General features: G+C 36.2%; 1 protein-coding gene across 2 annotated transcripts in view; it reads left to right on the forward strand.

Annotated features, from left to right (window-relative positions):
• LOC131155190 (casein kinase 1-like protein 10) overlaps positions 1–10,394 on the forward strand; it is a 28,620-nt gene extending 18,226 nt beyond the window's left edge. Inside the window, exons 7-14 of one of the 2 annotated variants that reach the window (XM_058108142.1) lie at positions 2,054–2,115; positions 2,234–2,297; positions 2,429–2,513; positions 8,742–8,868; positions 8,974–9,047; positions 9,132–9,195; positions 9,515–9,648; positions 9,810–10,394. In XM_058108142.1, the coding sequence (XP_057964125.1) occupies positions 2,054–2,115; positions 2,234–2,297; positions 2,429–2,513; positions 8,742–8,868; positions 8,974–9,047; positions 9,132–9,195; positions 9,515–9,648; positions 9,810–10,076 (877 nt within the window). In that variant the 3' untranslated portion in view covers positions 10,077–10,394. The remainder of the gene's footprint in view (positions 1–2,053; positions 2,116–2,233; positions 2,298–2,428; positions 2,514–8,741; positions 8,869–8,973; positions 9,048–9,131; positions 9,196–9,514; positions 9,649–9,809) is intronic. The other variant, XM_058108143.1, reaches the window with a different exon arrangement.
• Positions 10,395–11,850: the final 1,456 nt, after the last annotated feature.

Here is an 11,850-nt window from a genome sequence, read left to right on the forward strand (position 1 = left end):
AAAAGTCAGAACAACTAATCTAATACCTCAAAAATCAGGCCAATCTCCTATTTTCGAAATAACAAGGGCAGCAGTAGTGGCACCAGTCCACTGATGAGATAGAGAGCCTACTGGAGTTTTTCCAGAAAGGTGGGAGGATAGAGTCTTCAAGGTTTTGGGACTTAACCTCCTAAGAAAGTTCAGCATTAGCCATGTTCTCTGATTTTCTTTTGGTGATTCTTTTTTATTTTTTTCTTCTTTTTAAGTTTAAAAATATTTTATTAACTATTTAATTTTTTTAGTATGAGGGCATAGTTGTCAGAATCTTACTATTCACCATTCGATTCATATGATTCATATAAATTCCGCACCAAATCGATTCAAATCTTACTAGTGAATCTAAAACAATTGAATCATTGCCAAATCTATCGATTCACACAATTCTGGACCTATCATATCCTGACATACCTGACAAGTTTAAAAGCCCCAAAACAACATTTCTTTCTTTTTTATTGCTTTTATTTTTACACAATTACTTTCCATTCCTTGTATATGTCAGTTTTGTGCTTAGAAAGAGGAGAAAACAGAACTTAGGTCTTTCCCTGCACAAAACCATTCCTCACTCTAGGAGTATAGTGTTCTGCCATTGGGAAGAAGGGGTGGAACAGTCACCGGCGAAGGTGGTACTCATGTTTCATTGTGTTGTTAATATTCAGAAGGTTTTTTTTTTAGTAGTATGTTCAATTATTATCATTTTTTAAGTTAATTTTTTTTTTCTTTTTTAATCTGAGAAAGAATATGCGGGAAATATTATTTTTTAAAATTATTGATAAACCCCAAAAGGTCAATTTTTTTATTATTTTTTTCTTGATTCCTTCCCTTAAACAGCATGAAGTTCATTGTTTTATTAGTATTTCCTAACTCGTTCTCTTGCTTTTCATTTGTTTAGGGAAAGCATACACATGAAATATGGTTTTTTTAATTGTCAATATTTTTATGTATTTTATTACTTCAGTTATTGTTTATATATCAATATACACATGTAATTTTGAATTTGTTTTGGAATTTTGTACTGAATGTTATGATTTGATTTGATTCTCGATTCCAAAATTGGAATTTTGATTCACAATTCAAATCTTGATTTGACAACTGTGTATGATGGAAACTCAAGAAAAAAGAAGAGGAAAAGCAGAAGGAATACATTAATTGGAAAATACTATTGAACAAGTTCGGACTGGTTCAGATCACCTAAACCTTGGCTCTGGAGGGTTGTGCTTGGAATTTGGATCGGGTTGAGATGTGGCTTAGTATGGCCTTAAGTCTGTGTTTGTTTCATAGAATAGACTGGCCGAAAAGTTTTGGCTGCCAAAGCTGGTTTTTTTATTTTATTTTCAGTTTATCTTTTGATTGACTGAGAATAAGGAAGCGTGGAGGGCTTCAAGAGCAGGCGTAGTGGAGGGCAATGAGGAATAAGGAGAAGAAAAAGGGGGAGGTATGGATCCTCTGGCCCTGATACCAGATTGGGATTGGCCATGAAAAAAGGGAAGGGAAGGGGAAGAAAAGGAGAGAGATAGGAAAAGACGACACATTCAATTCAAAGTCATTAATTTCAGGCCTTCCTAAATCCTATTTCATCATGATCATTTACAGAAAAATATAAAATGTGAAAATTATGACAAACCCTTTCATTGAAATTTCTAAGACTCCATAATTGAGTAATCTCCTGAAGATAATCCTAAAGATAAAATAGTTCTTTAATTATCAAAGTGACTCAATCACACTTCCTGCCCTTGGGATGGGACCTCCAAATAGGCTTGAACCCTATCTAACCAAGTTGTGGCTCTCAGTTCTACATTAGTGTGGCATGAGTGCATTAAATGGGGAAAAGAAAGAGCTTGTGTGGTTCACAATTAGTTGAAGTTTATGACTGGCTTGGTTGTTTTTTCTTTTACTTTTTGTTTTTTTTTTTTTTGAGTAGAAGTGTGTCATTTGATGTCATTGTTAGTATTAGCCTTCTAAAAGTTTGTGGTGGAGATTTATCAGCTTTTATTTACATTTTTTTTTTTTGCTGCAGGGAAAACAAAAATCTTACAGGCACAGCTCGCTATGCAAGTGTTAACACTCACCTTGGAGTTGGTAAGAGATGCACAGCATCATCATATACTCCCAACTGTTGATGGGATATGGATGATTGCAAATGTTCTTTGCTTTTTATGCTCTATCTAATTTTTGTTTTCTTTTAATATACTGGCAGAGCAAAGCAGAAGGGATGATCTGGAATCTCTTGGTTATGTGCTTATGTATTTCCTAAGAGGAAGGTTGTATATATATAATAGTGATACTATCATTTTATCATTCTTTTAAGCACTGATCCTATTTTTTTTTTAATGTGTCATCACTACGTATCCTTTTCATTTCTAATCCATTGTATACAATTTCTTTGCATCAGTCTTCCCTGGCAGGGATTGAAAGCAGGCACCAAAAAGCAGAAATATGACAAGATTAGCGAAAAGAAAATGTTGACTCCCATCGAGGTATCATAATAGTAGCCTTTTTCTTTATATCTCAGACACCATAATCCTTCACTTCATATATTTGAATGCAATGCTTGGATGTTGGATGTGGGTACTTTGATTGGACAATTTAGAATAATTATCCTTGGAAAACAGGCAAGCCCAAAACTTGGACATGCACCCCCCATCACTTGTACTGGTGTCATATAAGATAATTTTGCAATTTTTTTTTATAGGAAAAGTAATTTATTGAGAATGAGAAGAAAGAAGCACAACCAAAAGGAGGACTACAAATTCTCAGAAGAAATACTGAAATCTAAAAAGAGAGAGACCTCTGACAACTAGTTCTAGAAACCTCTTCTTAATCCTTTCCAGCAGAACCTACAGAGCACTTTAAATTAGGGGTTCAAGTTGAACTTTTTTCTTGCTCTTGCTACACTATCCATTCGTGCTACTTTCCAGGATAGATAACAACAAATCCATCTCATCTATCAATTTATGAGCTATAGTGTCCTTCTCTCTCACCTCCTCAGAGTAGACAGGAGTAGGCAAAATACAATGTCCTATAAGATTAGTCACTTGAATATCTTTATCCAACCATCACACATTCAAAACCTTCTAAAGGTGTTGCTGACAAGGAATACATCACCTGCAAAATTTAGGGATGTAATGAAACTGATGAAACTGACTGAACCAAGTTTAGTTCGGTTCAAAAAATCAGTAAATCGAATGTTTTGGTTCGGTCAGTTTTATGTTTTATGAAACTGAAAGAACGAAACTGAACAGAGAAGGCAAATTCAATTACCAATTTTGAAATTTCTAAAGAGCGTAATTGATAAAATTTTTCATATTTTTAAACATCTCCTAAAAAACCAATTCAACAATTCATTTTTTTAGAAGTCATATCCAATTGTATTTCCAATAAGAATTCCATTGGAAAACTTTCTAATTAAATTGGTAATTTAACAAGGTCTGCTAATTTTTAGTAGGCATAATCAAGGTCCATTACAAGGCCTAACCGACCAATACAAACCGAACTGAACCGAATATTTTCTATTGGTTCATAAACATTTAGACCGAATAATTAGGTTTAGACGGGGGATTTTGCAAAAACCGACCGAACCGAACTGAACCGATTACACCCCTAGGAAAATCTTAGGTATCCAAATCTTACCCATATTGCTCCTGAACTTAGTCCAACAATAACATCCATTTCACACAAATTCACTATCATATGCAAGCTCATCAAACTCATTACCCCATTTTTATTTGCTATTGACCAACCGCTCTCACCACCTTTGTACCCTGATCCACTTGTGAAGTCAGCCAGAGTCTCCAAAGTAGAACAACTTTTTATTTCTCTTTAAAATTTAGTAGTTCCAGCCTATTGATTAAGCTTTTTTTCCTTGAGAAATTTGCCATCTCAAAACCTGCTTGCGAAGCTTTTAGATGAGCAAAAGCCTTACTAGACCCAAGGAAAGTGACTTTCTTTACAACCCCCCTTCTATATTTGCTTCCACTATAATTTTGCCCCCGTATGAATCTGGTCTCCATTAAGAGTGTTATTGGCAACCGCCATTGCCCCCTTATCAATATGGTTGCTCTGGCACTTTATGAATTCTGGGTAGCTTCCATGATTTCTGCACATCATCAACAACATCATTCCTCTCCACAACTGGTAGAGTACTTCCCAACTCTGGTTCCTGCTAAATAATTTCTTGCCTGCTTGGATAGGTCTCCAACAGTAGAGTATGATTACTAAATACAGATTTCCTACTTGATGGCTTCAGGTTGATAGTTGGATCTTCTGATTTTTGGGTGGGTCTGGCTGCTCATTTCCTGTGAGTGAAATGGTGTCCATGCAAAACTTGAGCATTTTTTCCATCTTTATTAAATCTTGGCCTACGAGAGAAAATATGCGGAGATTGGGAATCTTTCAATTACTGGGCCTATTTCCGGCTTGTTGGGCTTAACTGTTAAAACTTAGATGTTGTTTATCCCCATTAGAGACCTCTAGTTGGGCTGGACCAGGCCCCAACTTTTGGGGTAGCTGACGTAAGTCCAAGTGAACATGAATTGCCCCCACCCATTCCAGCTTGCTCCCTTGACCATTTTGACTGCACTACCCTTTGGAAACCCTAATTGATCATCTCCAACACCTGCTGAACTTCCTTCCTGCCAGAAAACTCCATCATTCCTAGGAAACACACGCGCCAGCAATGAACAGATGACTCCAAAGCAGTTCTCCCTTTACAATCTCACTCCACAGACACCAAATTTTGTCTTTATGATTCTGTACCTTTTGATATTGGATCCATTCAATTTGCATCCACCTATCAGCCCTGTAGACCTTCCGCAAATTATCATCAATTTTCTCCTTTTAAACCTTGCGAAAAAAGATTGAATATTCATTCTCATTAGATCTGATTCTCACCTCACAAAATCTACTCATTCGAGTTGGCCTGATTGTTACAACAAAGTCAATATGACCAAATCATTTTCTCTGAACAATCCTGCTGAATTGCGACCATGCCAAAGCCAAACTTTACAAACCCCATTGTACTGCCAACAGAGTTGCCCCCACCCATTGAGTCCTTGTCATGTTCTTCTTGATCAGCACAAAACCTCATACTTGTTCTCTCTAGTCTTAGATTGAAGGACCTTTGATCTGGACTAACTGATTGAGATTCTGCTCCGTCATGGCTTTTGCTCGACACCATAGCAGAGGGAGAACAAAGGTGAGGATTGAGAGATAACATCATGCAAGAGAGAGAGAGATATTGCTTTGTGTTTTGATATACAGATATAGCAACAGGTACTCACGCCAACATAGCCTTTCATCAACATCAATGCTCGTTATTGACATCATAAATGTACTACATTGTCTCCCTAAGTCCTTTTCAGTTTTAAAAAGTAATTATATGTGTGTTCTGTTTTTAGTTTTACAATTGTATCATTGTTGGATTCTATTATTTCAATATAGAAGTAGGTATAGGGACATTTTAGGAATTTAGAAAACAAGGCCAAGTCATTTTTATTTTTACAGTTGTACCATTGTTGGTTTCTTCTATTGCAGTAGAGAATAAAAGTATTTATACGGATGTTTTAGGCATTTAGAAAAACAAGTCAAAGGCACTGTTGAATGGGGAATCCCTTTCTAGTAGTATCTATTTCTAATAGAAAGGGGATTCCCCCATCTGACAGTTATTTTGGATTGGTTTTTTAAAATTCTTAAAACTGCTCCGTAGATACCTATTTTCACTAATTTGAAGGACATAACAGTAAAGTTAATAAAACATTTATTTTTTAAGTTTTAAAATACATAGTTGTCAAATTGAGATTTGAATTGTGAATCGAATTCCAATTTTAGGAATTGAACTGAGAATCAAATTGAATCATTCGATAAAAATTTCTAAAATCAATTATAAATGATATGCATGTGTTGATATATGAACAAGCTGCAAAATAGTAAAATACAATTAAATTTGAATATAAATTTTGACTATAAAAACAAAATCTTCTCATGTGTATGCTTTCCCTAAACAAATGAAAAGTAATGAATGAATCAAGAAATATTAATTAAAAAAATGAACTTTATGCTGTTTGAGGGAAGGAATCAAGAAAAAATTAAAAAAATATTGAATTTTTTGGTGTTAAGCAACAATTTTAAAAAAAGGGCAGCTCAGTGCACAAAGATCCTGTGTATGTGGGGTCCAGGGAAGGGATGGACCACGATGTGTCTATAGTAGGCAGCCTTACCTTGCATTTTCATGCATAAAAGGTGAAGGTGTAAAGTGAGGTGTTTTAAATCCTTAAGAGGTGAGGCATAAGCCTTAAGGCGTAGGGTTACAAGCCTTAAGGCATTGGGGCATAAGCCTTTTAAGAATTTTATTTTAGATAAAAATATGTAAATAAATTACTTGTATTTTTAAAATTAAGAAAAAATTAAGTATAATGTAAACAAAAAGTTCAAAAATAATTTTCAAACTACTTGTTGGCCATTTAGAAATTGCTAACTTGAATTCGTTACGTAAATCATGACAAGAGATAGCCATAAGATTACAAAGTTCAAGTTACTTTCAAGATCTAAGGTACAACTCTCTATTATTTTGGAAAGGTTGAAGTTCAAGACTTCTAGAAATCAACTCATATTATGACATTCCTTTTATATAAACATGATTCAAAATTTTCTAGCCAAATTTAACTTCAGAATCACACATCCAAAACACGTAAGTCTCAACTAAAAAGGTGCAAAAGGCATGCCTTTTGTATGAATGCGTAAGCCTCAGCGTCTAATGTGTTAGATATTTTGGGCTTTGGTATTTTAGATGGAACGTCTAGGTGTTTTAGGCATGCTTTCTCTTGAGGTGAGCCTCGGTTGGGCCTTTTTAAAACGTTAGAACAAACCACTAAAAAAACAAGCTTAGAATCTTAACAACACAACCAAACATTAGTGCCACCTTAGCAGATGAGTGTTCTGCCCCTTGTTAATGGTAGAACACTACTTCTCCCAGAGTGAAGAATGGTTTTGTGAGGGCAAAATAAAACCTAAAGTTCTATTTTTCCTCTTTTTTAGCGCAAAATTGACCTAGGCAATAAATGGAAAGTAATCATGTAAAAATAAAAGCAATAAAAAAGTGCTGTTTTTCAGGTTTCTATCCAGTTGGGTGTGTCAGGATAAGATAGGTCTAGAATTGTGTGAGTCGACGGATTCAGATTGATTTGTCAGATTCATGAGGTGAATCAATAGATAATCATAGATTCAGCCACGATTAAGTTGTTTTGAGATTTGCCCAAAAACTAATAAATTAAAATGAAGGTTATAACGATGAGGACCATTAGATGAGTTGATAGTGACCAAGATGACGCTTAGAAAGTGATACTTGGGTTATGCTTGTAATGGGACAGTGCTCGTTAGAGCTGATTTGAAGTGGTATTGGGTTAGTTGGGGGTTGCCTTGTGGTCATGGCAGTGGGTTGGCAAAATGAAGGTACTGTTGAAGTGGTACTGGGGATGGTGTGGAGGGTGTTGAGGAAGTGATATAATGGGAGCATTGGCAGGTGGGGGTGGTGAAGATAGCAGCTTGCAGTTTCAATGTTAAGTGCAGGTCGACAGCAGAAAAATGGAGGTAGCAAAGGTGGGCAGTGGTTGGTGGCAGCCATGAATGGTGGCAATGGTTATGGGAGGTGGTCAAGGATGATGGTGGTCGCCACGATGTAGGCAATGATGTTGATAGTAATGATGTTTTTTAGGGCCCTAATTCTGTTGAGACCAGGATTTCAGGGCCTAATCCACTTCCCACCCCCAAATCAGCCCCACTTCTGGGGACTATGGGGCAGCATGAGGCCATCTCAAGAATGAATGGCTGGGTCATACCTTTGGGCTCGCTGTTTCATGGAGTAAGCTTTGAGGCCCTCCTTGGCATGCGTGTAGGCCTATAGGACCATGCCAACTTGTTTATTTCAGGCTCTGCCATATAAATCATAATTCAAGCTCGGCACACCTTGTCCTAGTGAATATTGATTAATGAAGGTTTTGGATTATTATTATTATTATTTTTGTTTTTGTAATTATAGTTTTATATATATATAATACAATAAATTAACAGAAGTTTTAAAGTTTTTGGATATATATGTATTTATGACTGTATGTATGTACGTATTTACTTCTGAGTTAAATCTTGGCTTGTAGCCTATACATCTTGGCCTAAGTTTGTGCCTCACTGAGAGCATAACCACCACCACCCTACCCCACCACCACCCTACCACCACAAAGCCTTAATTCCAGCAGGTGGAGTTGGCTTCATGAATCTCTTTCTTCCACTCTGCATGATCTAGTGCAATGAATTGCTGTCAATTCTTTAAATCACTATGGTAGAAGGTATCCTGGGTCTATCCCACCCCTTCCAACTTCTAATGTAAACTAAAACGCTATTTCCACTGCAGCATTATTTTTGGTCCCTGCAGGAAGCGCCTAAATCATCTTTAAGGTGTTTGGGGGCATTAGTTTCAGTCCTTGGATTTGGATTTGGATTTGTATGGATTTGGACAAAACTTGATTCTATTTTGTATTATGTCTTATTCAAATTGGCATAAATCCAAATCCATCGTCTGAACTACAGTGCCCAAACATGGGATAGTGAAATTCTCTTCTACAAGGGCTCAGCGGTTGGCCTGGCTTTCAATCAGTATTCATGTTTCCAAATATTTCTGTATGTGCATTTAAGTTAGGTACAAATATGATCAACAGGTGCTTTGCAAATCATACCCATCAGAGTTCACCTCATTCTTCCATTATTGTCGATCATTACGGTTTGAAGATAAACCAGATTATTCATATTTGAAGAGGCTTTTTCGGGACTTATTTATTCGGGAAGGTAAATGACGCTAGACAAATTTCTTTGGTAACTAGCTTAGGAGCTCAATGATCTCGATGGGTTTCTTTCGACCATAGCAAGCTCTTACGGTGCTGCTCCTTATAGGTTATCAGTTTGACTATGTATTTGACTGGACCATATTGAAATACCCTCAGATTGGAGCTAGCTCAAGAGGACGGGTTAGTACTTGTTTACTTGGTGTGGATTTCTGTTATCTAAACTCACAATAATGCTTCTTATGTCATCTCTTCTCCTTTTTTTAGCATCCCAGTGGAAAAGCAGGCTTTAATGCAGGACCATCTGTGGAAAGACCAGAAAGGGTCTCAGGTCTGTTTCTTACGCAAGCAAACTGGATTTTGAAATGAATATACTACTAGTTCATCTGGTTAAAAAGTTTTTTGAAGTAATTTTTCTCTGGAATTTTAACTGAATTTAGTTCTTCATGTGCGAAATAATTGTCTGAATGCCAAGCTGTAACTAATGTGTTGAAGAGATGCAATTTGCTTTTCTCAATATCAATATATGGGTTCTATTTTGAAAATTTTTTGGAGTGCCAAATTCCTAATGGGAAAAGAGAGAAGCCATTCCATTTAACAGTCTACAAATTTTTTTATTTCCAAAAAAATTGTTTTTCGTTTTATTTCAGTGGGGCAAGGAATTCGTGATAGATTCTCAGGTGCAGTTGAAGCATTTTCTAGAAGAAATGCATCAGGACCTGGTTTGTATGGTGACCACTCAAAACACAGGTCTCAAGAGGACATCCCTGCATCCAAAGATGTGGTAAATTGATATTTCTTTAAGATCTTTTTCTTTTATTTATTTATTTATTTATTTTTCATCCTGTTTCTTTGTCCACCTTAAATACTAGGATCTTGCTTTTTGAAAATTAACCTATTATGTGGTGGCATTGGATTTTGTTTTGAGTACTTTTTCCTTTTCAGCAGCCCAGTTTAGAGAAAGGGCGCACCTCACGCCACGGAAGCTCTTCTAAAAGAGCTGTTCTCCCGAGCAGCCGGCCAAGCTCCTCTGGCGAGCCTGGTGAAAGCCGCTCAAATCGACTGATATCTAGCAGCGGCCGCCTTTCTACCTCACATAAAATCCAACCTGGCGTTGACCCCAAATCATCATCTTTCACTCGCACTGCAGCCACAAGAGGCTCCCGTGATGACCCTCTTCGGAGCTTCGACCTCCTCTCCATCCGGAAGTAAAAGGGGAAGCAGTTTGGTTAGTGTCATTTTATGTGATGAAATCTGTGCATCTTGTATACGAGGAATTTGATTTCACCTCAAATGTCATTTTGCTTCCCCTGCTACACTTCCCCTCTTATTTATTGTCTTCCCATTGTTTCTGGTCTTTGTATCGTAATGGGACTCGTCCAAGAGAGTTTTAAGTTCGGGAAATATTTGTTTTGTCTGGTACTTCAGTGGAATGTAATAATTATCGTTCATTTACTGTGACAATTTACTTTATTCAAACAAATATCCCTCTCTTTAAAGAATAATCATCCCTTATCCCCATTGTTTGCACTCATCGGTTTGCTGATTTGTTGCTGAATTCTGTATTTTGTGCATCCAAAATGGAGGGAAGGCTGCTGTTGAATTTTGTCTGGGCTTTGGCCAGGCCTTTGTCTCTGCAGGTCATGGAAATTCTAGTCAAAATGCAAATTTTTTTTTTTTAAAAATTTATGCCTTCTTAGTTTAGCAGTAGATGCTAATATGAGCCATTAAAAGCTCCAGGATTCCGGTGATTGACTGCATATTTTTCAAACAGATTAGGTAGAGAATGTGCCAGGGTCATCTTTTCTGGACCTGATTTAAAAATCAATGACGATATCTCATGATTTTTGCTTTGCTTAATTCAAATTTGCCCTAATTTAATATTAGTAATCAAGGGTTATTTGTTTTTTTTTTTTGTTTTTTGTTTTTTGTTTTTAAGTTTTTAGTTTTTAGTTTTTAGTTTTTAGTTTTTGCTTCTTAGCAGTATAAAATGTTTGGTAAATTACTTGTATAAATTTTTTAAAAAGCCTGTAGCTTTTTCAAGAACCTTGAGTATAGATTCAAAAATTTTAGAAAGTTAAAAGCTAGTTTGTCTCTCCACAAATTATTCTGCTTTGGCGTCATGGTTAGTTTTATAAAGTCAACAAATTTTAAGCCATCAGGGTATCTTTTTCGAAAGAGCCAAAAAGTATTTGACAATCTAACATTTCATTAGGTCCAATCAAAGACTTGCACTTCATCAGCATCAAGTCCACTTCACAAAACCTAAGAAAAAGCATTAAAAAAAAAATCATCTGCAGCAGGCATGATATTGCACCAATTCAATCTAGCACTTTTTAGACAAAGCTTTGTAAAGATAGAGATTCTAGGGTAGATACTTAACCGAGCTTACAACATCCATGAACTTATCCAAGTCAATTTAGCCCCTGCAAACGATCTTTCATCCCTTAGCTTGATGCAGTTGATTGGATCCTCACTCAATGACTTTCATTTTTATTAAACACTGATTGGATCTTATTAAATGATTCCTTTACCTTCAACTTTGGGAGTTAAGTGGATCTACCGGTGATTCTCCTTTCATTTCCCACTTAATAGATTAAATGTTGCCAAGAAATATTATCTTTCAACCTTAGGTAGTTGACTAGGTCATTCTAATGATCTTTCATCAATTCTCATCCAATTGAGAGTGTCGACATTGGATTTTGTTTGGGGTGTTGATGAAAGGGAATAATGGTGTCCCCAAATGAGAAAGTGATTTTCTAGAAAAAGAGGGAGAGGGGGTAAAACAAGTAGAAATTTATAACACAGAGTCACCAACTTAATTTTTTTTTTTCAAAATATTGCGAAAATAAAGAAAAACCCTAAGAAGTCTACAAAAATTAGATTTTGGGTTCAAGAGAAAATTTGTGTATAGCGACTTACCATCTCAATAATGGTCAGCCAATCAACACCCCTATCGATAGTCATTTACAGAACTATTACCACA

The sequence above is a fragment of the Malania oleifera genome, chromosome 5 (assembly GCF_029873635.1).
Source record: "Malania oleifera isolate guangnan ecotype guangnan chromosome 5, ASM2987363v1, whole genome shotgun sequence".
Lineage (NCBI taxonomy): Eukaryota > Viridiplantae > Streptophyta > Magnoliopsida > Santalales > Ximeniaceae > Malania > Malania oleifera.